At 37.0% G+C, this 13,147-nt stretch overlaps 1 protein-coding gene across 1 annotated transcript in view; it reads right to left on the bottom strand.

The window, feature by feature from the left end:
• Window positions 1-418: 418 nt before the first annotated feature.
• LOC132557535 (FIGNL1-interacting regulator of recombination and mitosis-like) overlaps window positions 419-13,147 on the bottom strand; it is a 52,404-nt gene continuing 39,675 nt past the window's right edge. Inside the window, exons 11-24 of the mRNA XM_060222030.1 lie at window positions 12,882-13,030; window positions 12,449-12,523; window positions 10,360-10,446; window positions 9,631-9,694; window positions 8,658-8,739; window positions 8,179-8,261; window positions 6,811-6,952; window positions 5,223-5,405; window positions 4,860-5,087; window positions 4,148-4,261; window positions 3,425-3,616; window positions 3,121-3,222; window positions 2,854-2,904; window positions 419-784 (exon numbers count right to left, since the gene is read on the bottom strand). Coding sequence (XP_060078013.1) covers window positions 419-784; window positions 2,854-2,904; window positions 3,121-3,222; window positions 3,425-3,616; window positions 4,148-4,261; window positions 4,860-5,087; window positions 5,223-5,405; window positions 6,811-6,952; window positions 8,179-8,261; window positions 8,658-8,739; window positions 9,631-9,694; window positions 10,360-10,446; window positions 12,449-12,523; window positions 12,882-13,030 — 1,918 coding nt within the window. The remainder of the gene's footprint in view (window positions 785-2,853; window positions 2,905-3,120; window positions 3,223-3,424; window positions 3,617-4,147; window positions 4,262-4,859; window positions 5,088-5,222; window positions 5,406-6,810; window positions 6,953-8,178; window positions 8,262-8,657; window positions 8,740-9,630; window positions 9,695-10,359; window positions 10,447-12,448; window positions 12,524-12,881; window positions 13,031-13,147) is intronic.

Genomic DNA, 13,147 nt, shown 5'->3' with positions numbered 1-13,147 from the left:
TGATGTAGGTCAAAGGTTAAAATGTAGGTCAGAGTGACTTAGTTTTGATACATAAATTAGCGTCGCCAAGAGGAACCTATACCCTAAGTATGAAGTTCATGTGACTAAAAGTGTAGGAGATAGGGCCAGACAAGTTGGTAAAAGTATGGATGAGCACCATGCAAAATTTTAAAACTTCCTACAGTCTCATATATTTCCTTAAACCAGAACTAACATGCGAAGTGGTTTTGTTTCAAGATTGCTGCTATCTAGAACATCATGTTGATCAGAAAAAAACACATTCCAATATATTACTTTAATGTGCCATAATTCAAAAAGAACACGTCACTTGTTGAATATTTGGCTCAGACGACTAAAATCACAAACTAGGAGACAAAAAAATTATTAAAAATTTAATAAATAAGCATACACTGAAGTTTTAACCATGTTCAGTAAGGAGAGAAGTTATTTTGTGTTGTGCCAGCTGTAGGTGAGCTACAAGATGCGGGGACAGATCAACGCTAGATCTGCTGTCTCTATACTGGTCCATACTAGCTGTAGCTGTGTTCCTAGACTTCTTGTCATCACTGGCTGTAGCTCTGTCACGAAACTTGTTATCACTAGGCTTCAATCTATCGTGGATGTTGTCATTATCTGTCATCATTGTGCTGCCAGCATTGTCTATACTGGACGGATGAAAACCTTGTGGTGCTACAGCAGATTTATTTGTACAAGTCTGCTCCAATTCCTGTACACAGATCCTCAGTGTGTCCAATACCTCCTGATAAAGACTGGAATTGGGGGTCTGTAGACACAAAACAGATAAATAGTGATATCGGGGGTCTGTAGACACAAAACAGATAAATAGTGATATCGGGGGTCTGTAGACACACAAAACAGATAAATAGTGATATCGGGGGTCTGTAGACACACAAAACAGATAAATAGTGATATCGGGGGTCTGTAGACACACAAAACAGATAAATAGTGATACCGGGGGTCTGTAGACACACAAAACAGATAAATAGTGATATCGGGGGTCTGTAGACACACAAAACAGATAAATAGTGATATCGGGGGTCTGTAGACACACAAAACAGATAAATAGTGATATCGGGGGTCTGTAGACACACAAAACAGATAAATAGTGATATCGGGGGTCTGTAGACACACAAAACAGATAAATAGTGATATCGGGGGTCTGTAGACACACAAAACAGATAAATAGTGATATCGGGGGTCTGTAGACACACAAAACAGATAAATAGTGATATCGGGGGTGATAAATAGTGATATCGGGGTCTGTACAAAAAACAGATAAATATATGCACACATATGCTGTATATGCTGAACACACAAAACAGATAAATAGTGATATCAGGGGTCTGTAGACACATAAAACAAATAAATGCTGATACTGCGGGTCTGTAGATGTAAATATATGCAGAATATGCTGTATATGCTGAAACTAGGAGTCTAGACAATTGCTAAGACTAGGGTTCTGTAGATACATAAAACTGATAACTGCTAATACAGGGGGTCTGTAGACACATAAAATAAATAAATGCTGATCTTTGGGGGTCTGTAGACACACAAAACAAATAAATGCTGACATTGGGGGTCTGTAGACACACAAAACAAATAAATGCTGACATTGGGGGTCTGTAGACACAAAACAAATAAATGCTGACATTGGGGGTCTGTAGACACATACAACAAATAAATGCTGATGTTTGGGGGTCTTTAGACACACAAAACAAATAAATGCTGATAGTGGGGATCTGTAGACACACAAAACAAATAAATGCTGATATAGTGGGGGTCTGTAGACACAAATAAATCAAACCATAACAAACAGTAACAAAAAAACTTATGAAGACAGGGACAGTTCACCTCAGATGATGCAGTAAAACTTTCCTAAGATAGACAGGTTTGATACACATTTCCATCTACTGTGAAATCACATATTTTTGTGGGGCTCAACTTTTTTGGTTTTACAAAAATATGCATCTTTGTTGGAATAAAATTTCATGGAAATTATTATTCACTAAATCTGTTTGTACTCAAGTTCATGTAAATGTTTATCTGGATATCATTCTGTGGACACCTTAAATCTTTGATTAAAAGTAAACACAAATTCAACAAAAACAAAATTCCCATAAAAATGAATTAATGAGATTAAAGTATTAAGAAGTAAATGAAAATCCCTGAATTTAACTCATCTTTTTACTTCATATTTTCAAAACACAATAAATCTACTTATCAGAAAATTTTTGTTGATACCAAATGGCACCATCATGCTGTCAATGAGAATACTTGCACCAATTACTTAAGAGGAAGTTTTCAAAAAGGGTTGTTTCCTGACTTGGTTTAAAAGTGAAAGTTGGGGGTCCATAAGGCGGTAATCTGTACGAATAGGTGAACTTGTAAATGTAACATGAACAATAGACTTGCAGGGAAGTCTACACATACACAAAAAAAAACATAAATGTATTGGATGGTAATTTAAGTTCACACTTCAATGATTTTACAGACAAATCTATATACTCCTACCACAGAAAGTGTTGACTACTACTCCACTACAACACATATACATGTAGAATCCAACCCATGTCCTGCTTATATACTAGTTGTTGTTATTCATGCTCGACTGCTTTCTGAAAGTTCCCCACAATTAAAATTTTACATCTAATAATGTCTTCATATTTTTTTTTTGTAATGTGAAAGCTTTTATGTTAGATAAGGATTAGGTGAAAACCTGACATAACTTTTAAGAATGAGGAAAATCCTGTAAGGAGTTTCAGGTATAATAGATTATTTCTTCTGGTCCTGTAGAAGTTGTTGTAAACAATTTTGACTGTATTCACTTCTTACCTTCACTGGACCAACAACAGGGGATGATGTCCTAGCTTTCTTCTTTAATGGCTGTGGAGAAACGTAACGGAGTTAACATATTATGGTTAAAAAAAAAACCTGACAAGGACGTATAGGATGAAAAGATTTTTCAAATGTAAGAAATATACAGTAACCATTTTAATACAGAATGGAAGAGAAAGACACAGATCATAATTAGTTTTATCTTCTACTGTATCAGCAGTGTTAAGTTACTATAAGCCTGATGAGATTATAAATAATACCAACTTGTGTGTCATCTAGTGATGACTGGTGTCTCTCTGCTTGTTTCCACAGCACCTGGATACACTCTACAGAGGTAAGGCTACCTTTCTGGGCAACAAATGGTACCTGTGACAAAACATATGACTTGATGAGTTTGTCTAACTGTTATCCATTTTATCAATGGAATGTGAGATTCTTAAAATGTATTGCCATGAAAAAACAATGACAAGGAAAGGCAGATAGATATACTGTCTGCATATTTCAGATATAGACTAGTCATGTTACAAAAAAAGAAAAAGAGATGAGAATCAACCATATACTGATGTACCTTGTTGAGGTAGGCTACTACACAGTCCTCAAGTCTGTTGTCCTGTGCCATACAATCTGGTACAACCGTCTCATGAACGGTGTCTTCTGCAAAATGTGTGAAGGCCTCGACACTCCAGTGATGAACAAGACAGCAGGTGTCGGTCATCAATTCTCTAAAGACTGTAGACGCTTTCTGTAGAACTTGACTTTGCTGTGTGCAATAAGAAAGTCCCTATACAATCATACTCTGTATTGATACATTGGGTATTTATATTTATCCGTAAAATAAAATTGTGGCATGATATTGTGGGTATTGGAGCTATATCTACAGACAACATGTAAAAGTTGTTTTGAAAGTCTGCATCATCCTATTTAATTTGAGATATCTGTCTTTGCTACAAGATCATCATAAGCACAACAATCTTTTACACAGATGTGATGTGCTATGGACCTCTGATGAGAAAATGCCAGACAAAACATCACATTTGAAATGCTAATGTGATATCCATTTGAGAATTTCACTCTTACCTGTTTCATTTGAAGTACCTAACAATATGTAACTTGACCAGGGGATTTAAATTCAGGAATTCAAGAACCCATAAAATCATATTTTTGTAAAACCACAAATTCTTAGCCCCACAAATATATAAAGGTACAGTAAACACTAGTCAGCAGTCTCACATACATATACATCTTTACACATCCTTTCCAAAATCATTATAAACACATATTTTGTACTTACCTCAAAATCTGCACCTAGTTTGACTTTTCCAAATTTCTTAAGGAAATCTACCATTGAGAACTTAAGACAATCTGATGGGTTTTGCCCAAGGCATGATTTCATCACAGAAAATATCTACAAAAAAAAAAAAAAAAAAAACATTCAGTGTTCAAATTATTTAGCGACTAATGATCTAACAAAATAACTGGCATCTCTCAGAATTAATGACATAGTTATACATTTAGAACAGAAAGGACATGTGACTTGGCTGTGTTTCTATCTTTATTATGATTTTTGAAGTTATTAGCAAAGACAGTTTTATTTCAATGTCTAAGTAATGTCCTACTATCTTACCCATTGTCAGTGAAAGTCTCATCAGATTGACAGGCGAACCCTTACTCTGACCAGGCTTGATTATGAGTCTGTTGTCCTTCAGGTCTCTTTCTTGACAAAGTCTGAGTTGGTTGTCAGTGAGGTACCTACTTTGACCATGTGTGAATTTGTAGTCAGTGACATCCTTACTATGACCAGGTCTGGGCTTGTTGCCAGTGAAGATTAGGTCTGAGTTGGTTGTCAGTGACATCCTAACCTTCACAAAGTCGAGTTGGTTGACAGTAAAAATTAGGTCTGAGTTGGTTGTCATTGATGTGCCTACCTAGACTAAGTCTGAGTTGATTGTCAGTGAGGTCATTAACTTGATCAGGTCCGAGTCAGTTGTCTGTACAAACCCTACCTTGAGCAGGTCTGAGTTGGTAAACTCGTTCACCAGCTGCCCAGAGTACTGCAGAAGTTTTCCGAGGCAGAGCTGAGTTTGGGGAATACACATCCAGTCAGACACAAACACGTCCTGCCACAACTTCTGTACACACTTCACCAGGGAAGACTGCACCTGGTGATCAATGAACTTCCCCCAATCTTTAGGACATGTCTGTGTGTTGATCAGGTAGGTCAAACTACAAATCTGTAAATCCAGCAGAGTAATTACTAACTACACATCTATAAGGAAGCCCAAAGATAACAACAGTATTGTGTTTAGGTCTGAATCATGTCGATTTTTGAAGTAGAAATACAGATTGTTTTAGAATATAATACTCACTAATAACTCAGTGTGATGACATGTGACATCTGGAGTATTGATAAAGCTTTCCATGTGTTGTAGACATAGTGATGTCATACTGACTGTGATGTCACGGACCCGGTCACTTGGTAACATGGTCACAGGGAGTAAACACCACAAGGTAAGGTCGTCACAGGGTGGAAACTGCCTTACAAGGGCATTCTGGGTAATAACAATAGAACATGTTAACATCTCATACACATTGTTTCATTCATTATCAATCATATCTTCCTTTCCCGTGGCCGATATCTATAGGGTGGTTTTGTATGAATGCTGTTTGACTGCTGTTCACCAATCTCAACATTGTCACATCTTTGTATGTGTCCTATGTTGTTAGGAAATGTAATTATAAATTAGAATTAGTCATTGGTAAACAGAGTATTGAGCAAAATAATGAAGTGATAAATATTAATCAAGAGTTTTATTTGGACTTTGTCCTTCCTGTTCTACTGTCTTACTTGTCTGAAGGTACTCTTTCTTTATGAGAATATTTGTAGAAGTTGAGGTTTGATTTTTCCATTTTTGTACACTTATTCTACTACTATTCTAGGTTATTTGCCCCTGAAATCTTACAATTTATTAATGATAGTTATCTCCCTTCAATACTAGTGCACAAAATTCAAAAAGAATTTGTCCCAAATAAAAAAGCCTTGCTTGTTGCTCTACCAAATAACAATGTATCTAGCAGAGTGGAAATAAGTCCAAGAAGAAATATGATGTAAAGCAAAACACAATACCACAGTTTTTAATTTTTTTTTCAGTTGTCACAACTTTAAGTAACTGTCAGTGAAATGTTCACCTTTTATATGTACTTCATTGTCATGAAACTTATACAATTCTCTATTTAAAGCTTGTAGTAAACTCAGAGATGTATATCTACATGAACACACGTACATTTAATGAGTAACACAGGCAATGCAGGTACAAATACATCTCTGCAACTTCCATAGATTAACCTTAAAGTCACTATAAATGTACTAGTTAGGTGCTTTTCATGCTGAAAGTAATAGTACTAAGGTATGATTGTGCTAACTGCAATTTTTATATTACATAGTAATTAATGTGAACACACAAACTTCTCATTGCGCTAATTTGCTAAAAAGTGATTATGCACTAAATTATGATTGTACATTTATAGCATAGGCTTCAATTTTGCTTGAAGATTAAAGTTGGGCCAGTGCTAACTAAAAAATTATGATCTGCTCATCTTTGATACATATTGGTTCAATTACTTCTTTTATCAGCTTTCTTAAAATATGGCATAGGGAACACCAAGTTGGAGAATAATATAGAACATTTTAAATCCTACATTAAGTTTTTTGGAAAAATTGATCACAACATTGTGTTACCAGTACCATAAGCTTTTGGGCTCTGGATGCCATCTTTCTCAAATCAATTAACTCTGGCTACAGACATGAAATTTATTGTCAAATATTTTTTTCCAACATTTTGAAATGGAAAGATATTCACTTGGATTTCAAGACAGTAACATCTGCAAGCTTTCTTATTTATCACTTTAGGCTTTCAGTTGAACTAGTTTGTATGATTAACATGGTGCTAAATTTACCTGGTGTTCAGGAGACAAGAACTTGGACAGTCTATACACAAGGGAGAGAATTGAGTGTAAATCAGAGTTGTGTCCCTTGATATTTTGACAAAGCTCCAGCAGAACAGTGATATGGCTGTAACACATATCAGCACTTCCATACCTGTAATATACAATGACACAAGGTCATCACCTACTACAAATAATGAGACAAGGTCATCACCTACTACAAATAATGGGACAAGGTCACAACTATTACAAATAATGGGACAAGGTCATCACCTACTACAAATAATGAGACAAGGTCATCACCTACTACAAATAATGAGACAAGGTCATCATCTACCACAAATAATGGGACAAGGTCATCACCTTCTACAAATAATGGGACAAGGTCATCACCTACTACAAATAATGGGACAAGGTCATCACCTACTACAAATAATGAGACAAGGTCATCACTATCACAAATATTGGGTCATCACTCACACTACAAATACAAATAATATTACAAATAATGGGACAAGGTCATCACCTACTACAAATAATGAGACAAGGTCATCACTATCACAAATATTGAGACAAGGTCATCACTATTACATATATTGGGTCAAGGTCACATCTATTACAAATATTGGGACAAGGTCACATCTATTACAAATTATGAGACAAGGTCATCACCTACTACAAATAATGAGACAAGGTCATCACTATCACAAATATTGAGACAAGGTCATCACTATTACAAATATTGGGTCAAGGTCACATCTATTACAAATATTGGGACAAGGTCACATCTATTTCAAATTATGAGACATGGTCATCACTATCACTATTCATTCAAAACTTTATAAAACATATTTCTGACTTTGGTCTCTTGATCTGCGGCTTTGATAGCCAGTCTTCTAAACAAACAAGTCTACATATGCATGTTAGACATATTTTTTGCAATTTCTTTACATATAGAGAGTGGAGCACCACATTAGAGATTCTCGTTATCAGTGTGTAATTTCCTAGTTTTCATTGCAGATATGAATATCTACTGTACTAATTCGCTCATGATATTATCATTGGAATATACAAGCTATCAACAGACAATTTTTGTGTAAAATTGCCATTATTTATGAGTTAAAAAAACATACAAAAGTTGTAAGGAATAGTAACATCAAACCATAACTATCAAAATAAAGATGGTTGCCTGTTGGTCATTTTGATTCTCTGATCTGTCCCAAAAACAGACAATGCTGAACAAATGGAAGCCACCAAATGAAAGTTAAGAATGATCCATTCAGTATACCTCAAGGCGGCTCAAAAGTCAACAGTTTCCTCACTTAGCTGATATAAATATATAACTCTACTGAAGGAAATTTAATGAATTCCCTCTTTCACCTGGCTATGAAACACCAGACATCAGCAGCTAGAGGAGCACACACAGGACTTCTAGACAACAGCCATTGTATCAGTACACGCTCCTGTAAAACAGAGTAAGCAGTATTAAACAGGGCATAATAGTTAAGTATTATGTCACAGGGCATAAAAGTAAAGCTACTAACGTAGTTACAAGTCACTGGGCATGTCAGTCATGTAAAGATACAAGTGACAGGGCACAACAGTAAAATTACTGTTCACAGGGCATAACACTAAAGATACAGATCACAGGGCACAGCTGTAAAGATACAAGTGACAGGGCATAGCTGTAATATTACTGTTCACAGGGCATAACAGAAAAGTGAAAAGTCACAGGGCCCAACAATAAAGATACAGGTCACAATTTCTACATCACACTAATTACACAGTACTTAAAGCTAATGTTATGTTTAAGATTCTCAAATTATCAGCTGTGACACTGGTATTCTGACAATACCTACCAGTACAGGAAATCTGTTAACAGAATATGTCCCCGCTAATCCACACATACGTGTACACAGGAACTCATAGAGGCTTACACATCTGCAAAACAACGTGTTCAAAATAAAGTAGACTCAAAACAGGTGTAAACTGATGAAACTGGTGCTCTACTTGTGTCCAACTTTTTGTTTACTTGTATGATTATAACCATGGCAGCAATCTTTATGCCGTATGGGTCCTAACTTCCATCATAGCCAAACTATGGACCATACACAACTAATTCAGGAAAGTCCTGTCTCCACACAACTTCCCTTTCTGAAGGAGTGGAGAGATTACATGATTGTTTAGCTTGTGGCTACAGAAGCCATTTATACACAAGTAATTTTTTAAAGTCTTATCTGTAAAAGACGACCTATAAAAGAGGATTACCTATGTCAAGATTTAAAGTGATGTGGCTACAGCAACAGTCTTGCATCTGGCATTCATGAATGTACATTCTTCATAATATATGTACAACTTTCTGTTCTGAAGAAATTTTCTAAAGATTTTCAAGATGGACCCTATGAGTGGGTATGTAGTCACAATCAGAATACTAACAGTGATTCACCACCACACAGAGGTGGGTATGTACACTAAATTAGGATACTTACCCTGTGGTTCACCACCACACACAGAGGTGGGTATGTACACTAAATTAGGATACTTACCCTGTGGTTCACCACAACACACAGAGGTGGGTATGTACACTAAATTAGGATACTTACCCTGTGGTTCACCACAACACACAGAGGTGGGTATGTACACTAGATCAGAATACTTACCCCTGTGGTTCACCACAACACACAGAGGTGGGTATGTACACTAGATCAGAATACTTACCCCTGTGGTTCACCACCACACAGAGGTGGGTATGTACACTAGATCAGAATACTTACCCCTGTGGTTCACCACAACACACAGAGGTGGGTATGTACACTAGATCAGAATACTTACCCCTGTGGTTCACCACCACAAACAGGGGTGGGTATATACACTGGTAGTAACATCTCTACATAACCTGTAATGTAAACACACCCTTTTTATGCATTGTCTTGTTGGAGATATAAATTGTTTATTTAACAAGAAGTCAAAGGGTTTTTACAATTATCTGAAATGTCCCTGGAACACAGCTTTACTTAGAAAATAATGCACTTCATCCTGTTACCTGTGGCTGAATTTTTTTATTTTCCAACTGAAATATCCATCGACAATACCATTCAATTCCAGCATTACCGGAGGATGAAGAAAGATTGTTTTTAATAAAAAACAGAGTTACCTCTACGGGACCCTGCTCCTAACACCACAGAGGACCTTGTTTCATATAAAGTTTAATCTCCTTTCCACGATTGTCAACTAACCAATTCTAGTTAAATAAGTCCATTGCCAATGTTATGAAAATATTTTCCCCTCTATTACCTATGAACTTTGACTTCTCCCTACTACACAATGGACCTGTCGTGAACAAATTTAACATCAAAATTTTGGTAAAGGCCAATAAAGGCTGCAGTATAACTTTGCTGTAACAAAACAACAATGTCTATAACAAATCATTTTTGTTTTTTTTTTTTAAATAAAAAACTACAAATATCTCTTGGTATATTGTCATAACAATACAAAGAAAGCACCTGTTTGATGCTAACAGAGTGTGTGCTCTGCCCTTTTATTTTTGATGAATTGACTTACACTGGTGAGCTGCCTTGAAGACTGAAGTGAGAAGATCATCTCTGTCCGCACTTACTCCATCCATCAGGCACAGATCCTTCATCTCCTCTGAAGTATACGTTTCAATGTATCAAACATTCTGCACTGTCAAAGTTATTTGTCATTAAGAAATATCACTCCAAATAATAATTGTTGACTTCTAAATATAAACACTGCAGAGAAATAGAGATGAAATGTTCTTGACCGAAATACACAATCTTATTTCTCTTTTGAACCTTGTTTGTCTGTTCATTTAACACCATATCTCCAACACTGAAAGCTTCACATTGTTTAATGCTTGGTGTGGTCTATCACACTCATCAACACCTGTAACATACTTACCTGTAGTTTTGGGGAGGTGTTCCATCACACTCATCAACACCTGTAACATACTTACCTGTATTTTTGGTGAGGTATTCCATCACACTCATCAACACCTGTAGCAGACTTACCTGTAGTTTTGGGGAGGTGTTCCATCACACTCATCAACACCTGTAACAGACTTACCTGTAGTGTTTGTGTCAGGTAGATTTTTTCCATCACACTTGTAGCATTACAACACCTGTAACATCACACTCATCAACACCTGTAACAGACTTACCTGTAGTTTTGGGGAGGTATTCCATCACACTCATCAACACCTGTAGCAGACTTACCTGTAGTTTTGGGGAGGTGTTCCATCACACTCATCAACTTACCTGTAGTTTTGGGGAATTGTTCCATCACACTCATCAACACCTGTAACATACTTACCTGTAGTTTTGGGGAGTTGTCCCATCACACTCATCAACACCTGTAACAGACTTACCTGTAGTTTTGGGGAGGTGTTCCATCACACTCATCAACACCTGTAACATACTTACCTGTAGTTTTGGGGAGTTGTTCCATCACACTCATCAACACCTGTGTCAGACTTACCTGTAGATTTGGGGAGGTATTCCATCACACTCATCAACACCTGTAGCAGACTTACCTGTAGTTTTGGGGAGGTGTTCCATCACACTCATCAACACCTGTAACATACTTACCTGTAGTTTTGGGGAGTTGTTCCATCACACTCATCAACACCTGTAACAGACTTACCTGTAGTTTTGGGGAGGTGTTCCATCACACTCATCAACACCTGTAACATACTTACCTGTAGTTTTGGGGAGTTGTTCCATCACACTCATCAACCCTGTAGTAGATTTGGGGAGTATTCCATCACACTCATCAACACCTGTAACAGACTTACCTGTAGTTTTGGGGAGGTGTTCCATCACACTCATCAACTTACATACTTACCTGTAGTTTTGGTCCCATCACACTCATCAACACCTGGAATTGTTCCATCACACTCATCAACAAACACCTGTAACATACTTAACCTGTAACATACTTACCTGTAGTTTTGGGGAGTTGTTCCATCACACTCATCAACACCTGTAACAGACTTACCTGTAGTTTTGGGGAGGTGTTCCATCACACTCATCAACACCTGTAACATACTTACCTGTAGTTTTGGGGAGTTGTTTGATCACACTCATCAACACCTGTAACATACTTACCTGTAGTTTTGGGGAGTTGTTCCATCACACTCATCAACACCTGTAACAGACTTACCTGTAGTTTTGGGGAGGTGTTCCATCACACTCATCAACTTACCTGTAGTTTTGGGGAATTGTTCCATCACACTCATCAACACCTGTAACAGACTTACCTGTAGTTTTGGGGAGTTGTCCCATCACACTCATCAACACCTGTAACAGACTTACCTGTAGTTTTGGGGAGGTGTTCCATCACACTCATCAACACCTGTAACATACTTACCTGTAGTTTTGGGGAGTTGTTTGATCACACTCATCAACACCTGTAACATACTTACCTGTAGTTTTGGGGAGGTGTTCCATCACACTCATCAACACCTGTAACATACTTACCTGTATTTTTGGTGAGGTATTCCATCACACTCATCAACACCTGTAACAGACTTACCTGTAGTTTTGGGGAGGTATTCCATCACACTCATCAACACCTGTAGCAGACTTACCTGTAGTTTTGGGGAGGTGTTCCATCACACTCATCAACTTACCTGTAGTTTTGGGGAATTGTTCCATCACACTCATCAACACCTGTAAGTGAGCAAATTTCTCCTCTTCCTCTAACTCTGTAAAGTACCGAGAAATTGGAAAAATCTCCTGATAGTTCAAACATTGACGTATCATCTACATCAGCAAAATAAGGTTTTGGTCACTGTGGTCAAATTAACCAAACTACAATGTTAAAACAACTGAGGAAATTACTTAGAGAATCTAAAAATGGAGAAATGACAAGAGATTTTGTCCTTATGGAATGTAATCATGAAGTTGTGAATAAGATAGATATCATTGAGCCATAAAACATGGCATTATTCCCCATGCATGGCTGTTGGTATTAACATCCTAACAGACATACAAAGTTCAGAACTTCTGCTGAAAGTGAAGACCACAACAATAATGCATTGCCTAGGTATATAGCATAATTACCTGGTTCACTTTGAGTTAAACACTCCAGAAATGTACGATTGAACACCAGACTTGCTACCAGTGGCTCGGTGGCATTGATAAGGTGTCTGTGGATCTCCTGACTGTGGCTCTCTTGGAGAGGTATTGCATGGACACTTGGCTGCACATATCTGTAAACAACAATAGGACATAAAATCAACAGCACACAATAAAATTACATGTGATATATCAACAATAAAGTTATGTCATATACAACGACATTAAATCTGTGTGGAATATCACAATAA

This window comes from Ylistrum balloti, unplaced genomic scaffold, assembly GCF_031769215.1.
Source record: "Ylistrum balloti isolate Yb309-2 unplaced genomic scaffold, AGI_CSIRO_Ybal_v1 Utg370686, whole genome shotgun sequence".
NCBI classification, from domain to species: domain Eukaryota; kingdom Metazoa; phylum Mollusca; class Bivalvia; order Pectinida; family Pectinidae; genus Ylistrum; species Ylistrum balloti.
Note: the sequence above shows the minus strand (reverse complement) of the source record. Positions and strands in the feature narration are given on the sequence as shown.